General features: G+C 41.8%; 1 protein-coding gene across 1 annotated transcript; it reads right to left on the bottom strand.

Moving 5' to 3' along the window:
- Positions 1–4,075: 4,075 nt before the first annotated feature.
- LOC138794078 (olfactory receptor 52B6-like) lies at positions 4,076–5,038 on the bottom strand. The gene has a single exon (XM_069972843.1). The coding sequence runs from the start codon at positions 5,036–5,038 to the stop codon at positions 4,076–4,078; it is 963 nt and encodes a 320-aa protein (XP_069828944.1).
- Positions 5,039–8,204: the final 3,166 nt, after the last annotated feature.

Raw genomic sequence — 8,204 nt, 5'->3', positions numbered from 1 at the left:
CCAACATGGAGAGCTGAATGACTGACATACAATCACACTTTTTATGCTGCCAGACACAGTTGTAATCAATAACTGAAGATGTAACCTGACAGGTGATTCAAAGGGTTAAATCCAACCTGCAGCACTGGATGGCTCATGTACAATCACTGTTATTAATCTGCCAGGCATGGTTTTAACCTGTAACATGTAACCTGACCTGAAGTGATTCAAAACATGCAAAACGCATTTGACAGTGGCATTCAGTTATTAGCCCACACAAAATTATTTCTCGTGGGCAATTGCTGAGGGAGCTTTATAATTTCTCACCAGCCCTTCCCAGATAGTCCCATAACTATTTAGGAATAACTTAGAAACAACTCAACCTTCGGATGAAATTGATGGTTAGTATAGGGTAGATGCTATAAAATGATGGGGGGATAGTTTCAGATTAGTGTAATACAGCTAAATTTCTGTGTCCCTATTAGAGACACAGGTCCATGTGGTGATGTCTACATTTTAAGGTTCTTTGTCCCAAAGTAGGGCCAGGACTAATTGTAGACAATCTCCTGTCTTTTCTTCTCCGTCCTCACCAGACTGCTCTCACAACTTCCCCTACAGACTATGGGTATGTGCACTTTGAGTAATTTAGACGGAAAGTCCGTCCCTCGCGCCCGCTCGCGGATAGCGGCGGGCGCGTGCATCTCCGCCCGTGTCATAGACTCCATTCTATGCACGGGCAGATTCCTTCCTCCGTCCAAAGAATGATCAAGTTTTTCCCATGACCCATCTCTTTTCCTCACAGACTCCTCATTCTGCCCTTATTTCCTACTCCTCCCTCTTCTCCACTGTGCTCTCACTAGAGCTCAAGGACCTTTGATGACATGAACAAAGGTTCTTACAGTGTAACTGTAATTTAAATAGGCAAAAATCAATAATTATCAATTATACAAGCGATTTTAAGAAACATTGTTACAGATTGTATTAAGCAAAAGAGTTTCCTTCTGTACTCAAAATGCTGTTTTAAAGCCTCCCTCCCCCTCACTTCAGAAGAAGCATTACAGTCTATGGAGGAGTGAGGGGTCAAGGGGATGAGTGATCAGGGAGAATAGAGAACAGCCTGTGTATAGGAGCCAGCATAACACAACATCCAGTGGTTTTACCTCACCAAGTTCCCAGACCAGCACTGAGCTTTTTGACCTGAGAATCCAGTGTTTTATGTGCCTAGTCTCCAATCCCTGCAGGCTGTTTGTCTGCTCTTCCTGCTCACTTATCCCCCTCAGCACCTTCCCCCTTCATAGGTTATAAGGGACACAGCAAAGCCGTCTTCACTTTGCTACTCTGTAATGTAGACGACTTTGCCTGATAATAAACAGATAAGAAGTTGGGGTGGGGGGGGGTCTGGAAGACAGCTTTTGAAGTACAGAAAAAAGTAAAAATAAAAATACCTATTACAGAGTTTCTTAAAATTGTTTGTACTATTGATTTCTGCAAAAATATTTTAAATGACACAGCTACACTTTTAAGATTTTAATTGCCCGCAGCCCCCTTTGTTTCACTCTAAGCATGGCTGGACATTACATGCCCCTCTAGGATCGCACTGACACTGTGGTGTACCAGCTGCTATGATAGCAGTTTCTCTTCTCTTACAGGTATAATACAGTTACAGAAGTGCAGATGTTTTCAGCTTTTCCAAGGTTGGCCTGAGGAATAATAACTGTCATTGTACATTAGTGATCCACCGCTGTCCACAGCTCTCCTAGGTGTGAAATTAATGCTATGAAGCAACTGTCAGGTTAAATTCAACTTAATAATTTGGTGTCAAAGGTATTTTTCTTCTACGGGTATGACCAGTAGTGGTGGCAGAACAAGCAGTGAAAGTGGGACAGGTGAAGGCACAGGCGGTCGTGCTGGTGGTGTTAGCAACACACATGGCAACAAGCGTGTAGCTACCTGTAAGATCAAGTGGTCATGTTTTGACCAGCCAGTCTGCAGTCCTGGATTGGTTAACACAGAGTTTTAGCTCCACACCAGCCAGTAGCCAAATTTGTAACCATCAATCAGTGAGATCCATGGACACCACCAATCTGTGGCAAGGAAAGACACTTGCCCCTTCTCCTTTTCTGGGTGCGCCTTTTACATTTGGAGCACCATTAGCTCAAGAGTTTTTGGCAAGCCTATAGCTCACATTGGAGTCTCAACCGCATGATGAAAAGGAATTTCAGGATAGTCTACAATTGGAAGGCAGCGTTGAGATCCTGAAGAATGTTAGGCGTGAAGTCGAAGAGAGTGCTGCTACTGCTTCTACCTTCAACTTTCTAGGCTCTGTGGAGTCATTTACACTGGGCCAAACCTTTTACGGGGCAAGTTGTGTCTGAATAAATCTTTCACCTGTCTCTCTTTGACCCTTTGAGGTCAAGTACGCAGCCTGTTATTGGGCTGTTGCCATCATATACTGTGTGTTTTGTCCTCTCTGTGGTCACTTAGACTGCTGCTGCCAACTTCAATGGTGTGGAATGTGTAAGATTTTGTCAAAGTTAATGCACTGGCTAAGGATTGGCATTATTCACACTCTGTGATTTTACACTTTTCTTTTATAGTAAAACCCACTGCTGCTTCCCATAGCAATACTCTTTAAGGATATGTTCACATGGTTATCAAAAACCTTCTTCTATGGTTTTGCCACCGTGCTTTTTAATACTTGAACAAACAGAAACGTTCCTAAGACATGACATGCTTCCCCCCATTGAAATAAATGGGACATTAAAACATCAGTGTTTGCATGTAAAACATGTTTTTCATACGCAAAGGACCCCTTCAGCCCCCCTATTGTAGCTGCAATATTTTGCTGTTTTAATGTGGTTCATTTAAGAATCGGTTCAGGAAAACCCCAACTTTTCGGTAAAGTTTGACAAACCTGACAAACCAATCTTTAAATAGAATATCAATTTGTTTAGTACTTTTTTTTGTCTGAAAACTGGCATACATACCTTGATAAATAACCCCCTATATACTTTTTAATTCACAGTAAAAGACGTGAAAAAATATCAAAGAAAAAATATAATATAATAAAACCAAAATAATAAAGTGAACAAATAGCATGTACCCTAAAATTGTTCCTTTGAAAATACCAATACACTGAAGGGGAAAAAAAAACTACGATGAAAAAAATTACCTCTAGGGAAAAAAATAGGTGCGTCTTCAGCAGTAAAAGGGTATTCCCATCTCTATAACTATATCTAAAACATTAGGGAATTGAAAGTTAAGAAACTTTGCAATTGGTTCCTATCAGCAGTGACCTGGTTGGGCTGATGACTCCCTGGCCGGAGTGAGCACACTGGGGGAGATTTATTGAACATGGTGTAAAGTGAAACTGGCTCAGTTGCCCCTAGCAACCAATCAGATTCCACCTTTCATTTTCCAAAGAGTCTGTGATGAATGAAAAGTGGAATCTGATTGGTTGCTAGGGGCAACTGGGCCAGTTTCACTTCACACCATGTTTGATAAATCTCCCCCACTGTGTCCCCTGTTGGCCACTTTACCTACAGTAATCCATCTTCCTGATAGCTTCCAGCTGCATGGAGCTGTCAGGATTGGTGTAGCTAAGCTAAGCACAGAACAGCAGAGCTCAGGCCAGCAGCCAGGATGCCAGTCCTAGTGTTTCTAGTGAGGAAAACCAATCACAGTGAAGGAGCCCGCCCACAGAGGAAACCAGGAAGTGGAGCAATCTGCAAGCAATGTGCAAGTGCAAGGTAAGAAGGGGAAGTGGGAATAACCCTTTAAAGGTGAAATTACCATAGCATGGAACGAGATTTAACAGTGTAATACACAATAAGGGAGTTTCTTATACTTGCACTCCCAGGGTCAGAAAACAAGTGATCATTTGTTGTTTGCCATACAAAATAGATCATTTTTCGGCAAGGCATATGCTGCAGATACAGCATAAAGAGGTTTCTATAAATGGCTGCAAGAATAATCCCAAAAACAATTGTTTACCCACCTCCCTCACGATCAGCATGTAAATGAGAACCAATCGGCCTATCTAAATTGATGGTCGGCATTTGTTGTGGATGGTATATCCTCTCATGTAAAAGGTTCCTTACTTGAATTTACTCAATGTCTTCTTCTGAATGATTTCCTTCAAAGTGTGAATCATCTTTGCCCTTAAAGCTTCAGTCCTTATCCCATAGATCAGAGGGTTTACAGTGATGGAGACCGATAGACCGGCTGTTGAGATTATAACGTGCGTTGCGGTAGATAGAGATCCACCATTTAGCCTATATCTAAAAGCTATAAATAAAGAAGTTGCCATGAAAGTAGAGTAAGTGATTATATGGGTCACCAGTGTATTGATGGCTTTCTGGGAGGCTTCCTTAGAGATCTTCAGGCAGACAATAAATGTCCATATGTAGCAGTAGACAACGATGGCTAAGGAGCTTACGATGATCAGTAAGGTCACAGTAGTGCCATAGACGTTATAGATGAATGTACTGCCACAAGCCAACCGGGTAAGAGACATTGTTTCACAGTACACATTATAGATACTATTACCACATAATGTTAACATGACGACCATTATAAAACCTATCAACAGAAGTAGTAAAATCACTGACCAGATGGTAGTCAAGGACAGTATTGCCTTCTTATTGGTCATCAGAGAGTGGTATCTCAATGGGAAACCAACAGCCAGGTATCTGTCAAAGCCCATGATGGTAAAGGTTAATATCTCTACAAAAAAAAAGGTCTGAATGAAGTACGCTTGGGTCAAACATTTAGACAGAGAAATGGTGGTCCATCCAGCAAACAGGTCTATGGCCAACTTGGGGAGGAATGCTGAACTGCCAACCATAACGTTCCCCACCAGTCCACATATGAAGATGTACATAGGCTCATGGAGAGATTGTTCTTTCCAAACAACATAAATAATTAATGTGCATAAGGATATTGTACTGAGATATATTACAAGGGCGATCACAGCGTATAAATATCTCAGCTGCTCCATCTCATTGAGGCCCAAAAGAACAAAGTCTTGGATGTTGAAGTCCATTGACACATTTGCCATCATTGGAGACTGTTCTCAGGATCATGTAAAATTACACTGCCCTATAGACCAGATCATCTCAACATTGGGTCTTAAATAGAACAAGATTGGTGGTGGGGAATTCTCTTAAATCAAATACGGCAGGTGAGCAGCGGGAGGCATCAGGGACTTCTGCCCGGTGGATCAAACACACAGAATGCTGACTATAACTAATGAGATCATTAATGACTTAGACTAAAGTTCTTTTTACCTGGATGAGATCCTGAGGGTATTGTGATGCCAATTAGAAGGATAGTAGAAGAAATAGAGGTTTGTTAGGTCATTTATAAATGTATAAATTTAGTCAACATAGGAGATGTCTATAACTCAAAAACAGGAGTTTGATGAATCCATATAGATACCGGCAAGGCTGCATTCTCACGTTCCGTGAAGATGTCAGTGCGCACGGCCAAATTTAAAGCCCATTGCTTTGTACTGGGCTATGCAGATGTTCAGTGTTTTCATAGATCCCCAATCTATTCTGTGAAAAAACAGGACAACTCGGAGCGGAAACACTGCACGGAATCCCGCATAGAGATCAATGAGATGAGTGTTTGTCATGGATGTACACGGATATGACATCCACGTACTTCCGTTATCCGTGAAAAACACAATGTTCACACATTGTACTTTTTACGGAAAGAACAGCCATTGTTTCCCATTAAAACAACGGCCATTCTTTTCATACTGCAATGATATGCATTGAAGTCAATGCAAAAACGGCCGCTGTTTTAACACAATGCATTGAACAATGGACATTCTTTTTGTAAAAAGTACAGTTAGTGAACATAGGACATGGATGTAAAACAGATGCAAAACGGATGTAAACACGGACAGTTTTGCATGGATCACAGATGAAGCTAGCGGACTACATCCACAGACCAGGAAAAACACTGAACGAGTGAATGCAGCCTAAAGGGAAAAAAAAATTCTGTAACCAGAATGACCCATTGGTTGACCACCATTACACTCTACCCTTCTACTGGGCAAAAAGCAATGATCTATTTCAAGGGTTTTACTGTTTCAACTGTCTTAACCATAGAATGAAATACATAATTTGTCCATGTGACACCAGAAGGTCCAGTTAGATCAATGACTGACATGTCTTGAACATTTTTCACAAACCTAGTGGCCACACGTTGTCTGGGGGGTACCAGGGTAAGAAAAAGCGATGAACCATAATCTAACTACATCATCCGTGACTACATCATCCCAAGGGACCCGGTAGCATCCTGGCAAGACACTGACCACTGGGGGAAAAGGGTACAGCAGACCTGTTAACATAAAAGCAGGCATGCCATCACACCTGTGTGCCCTCTAGGCACTGGCGTCACGTGACAACAACCTAAGGTCCAGCTGTATCTCGGCCATCCAACATAGAAGTGGTGTCCTACTACAACACCTAGCAAGTTACTGGCCGCTCCTCCGATATAACATCACACTGGGCGTACACCACATCCAGTTTACCAAATAACTGGGTGCCTATAGGAATTCACTAGGACCAGTGAAGACACAGTCCAAAAAAATTCCTGAACTGGGCACTATAAACTCCTTTTGAGTTATACCAATTTACTGGGATCAGTGAACTGAGTATGCACTTTACATAATCAGTGCTCACACTCCATTCTAAAAATTTGTCATTTTACACTATTCACTTACCAATGTCCACTGCTGTCCTGGGAGAAAATAGATGTTCCACCACTGTTCCACCGATGTCCACTTCTATCCATGGCGGAATTTTGAGGATTGACTGGCTGATTTTTTTTTTTTTAATTGTGATTTTCCAATTTTTGACACTTGCATAAGAACATGCATAAAAAACAGTACTTCTGTAATAGTCCCAGTACAGTAGCTACTATAGTTTGGCTTTTTTTTATTAAAATTCGTTAAGATTTGATTTGTAAACATTAACAAATTTCACCCAAAATTTGTGAACCTTACAAAACGAATTTCCGCCTGCTTCGCTCATCTCTAATATTGATATTGATTGGCCTTCCAAAGGTCTGCCCTCCCTTTTGTATTTCATCAATACTATATGGGGGCACAGAGGAGACTTATGTACTATATGGGAGGCATAGCGGGGCCTGACTACTATTCAGAGGCACAAAATTGGCCTAACTGCTTATATGAGGGAATAGAAGTAGCACAGTTACTATGTGAAACCAAACACATGGGAAGTTTGTATAGAAATATGGGTGACGGTGGAGTGTGAAGCCTCAAATGTTTAGAAGTCATGGCCAGGAGGAATTTTCATGATGGACTGATAAAAAAGAACAGATGGGAATACCCTTTTAATTATTTATTTGATAAGGTTTCTGCCTATAACATGGTGTTACCTAGTCCTGGTTGTGCCAGCTGTTCTGCTGCTTTCTGTGTGGTCCATGCTGGCTGGCTCCCACTGGCATCCTCTCTCTTACCAGCCTTGACTCTCTGCTCGCCTCTCCCCCAACATTACCCTCAACTTTCTTTCTTTATTGTACACACCGGCATCATCCTGTGGTGGCACCCTGATGCCTTACATATTTTAATTTAATGTCCTTCAGACAGTGTCAGACTGGGGTATCTGGGGCCCATCAGAGGAATTAATCCTGGAAGCCCACCAATGAAGAACCAATGAGAAACAACATGTAAGTCAGTGTTTGTGCAGTTTCTAAAGCTGGGGGCCCACCGGAGGATTCTGTTTTAATACATGACAATATCCTGCTGGCCTTAGAAGCAGCTGACTGACATTGTGTGCTGTTCTGTAGTCTATTATCTACAAGTACACCCAGATCCTTCTCCATCAGCGACTCTCCCAGAGTAACTCCCCCCAGGACATATGATGCATGCGGGTTATTAGTACCCAGGTGCATAACTTTTACATTTATCCCCATTGAACCTTATTTGCCAAGTGGACGCCCAAACACTCAGTGTGTCTAAGTCATCCTGTAACATCTGCACATCTTCCATAGACTGTACTGTACTACAAAGCTTGGTGTCATTTGCAAAGATTGAAACATTGCTGTTAATTCCATTCTCAATATCATTAATAAACAGATTAAACAGAAGGCGGCCCAGTACTGACCCTTGGGGTACACCACTTGGGTGACCATTCGGAGTAGGAATCATTGACCACCACTCTCTGGGTATGATTATTAAGTCAGTTTTC

Source organism: Dendropsophus ebraccatus, chromosome 5, assembly GCF_027789765.1.
Source record: "Dendropsophus ebraccatus isolate aDenEbr1 chromosome 5, aDenEbr1.pat, whole genome shotgun sequence".
NCBI classification, from domain to species: domain Eukaryota; kingdom Metazoa; phylum Chordata; class Amphibia; order Anura; family Hylidae; genus Dendropsophus; species Dendropsophus ebraccatus.
Note: the sequence above shows the minus strand (reverse complement) of the source record. Positions and strands in the feature narration are given on the sequence as shown.

Coding starts and splice junctions, on each gene's coding strand:
- LOC138794078 (XM_069972843.1), bottom strand. CDS start 5,038: ATGGCAAATGTGTCAATGGACTTCAACATCCAAGACTTTGTTCTTTTG.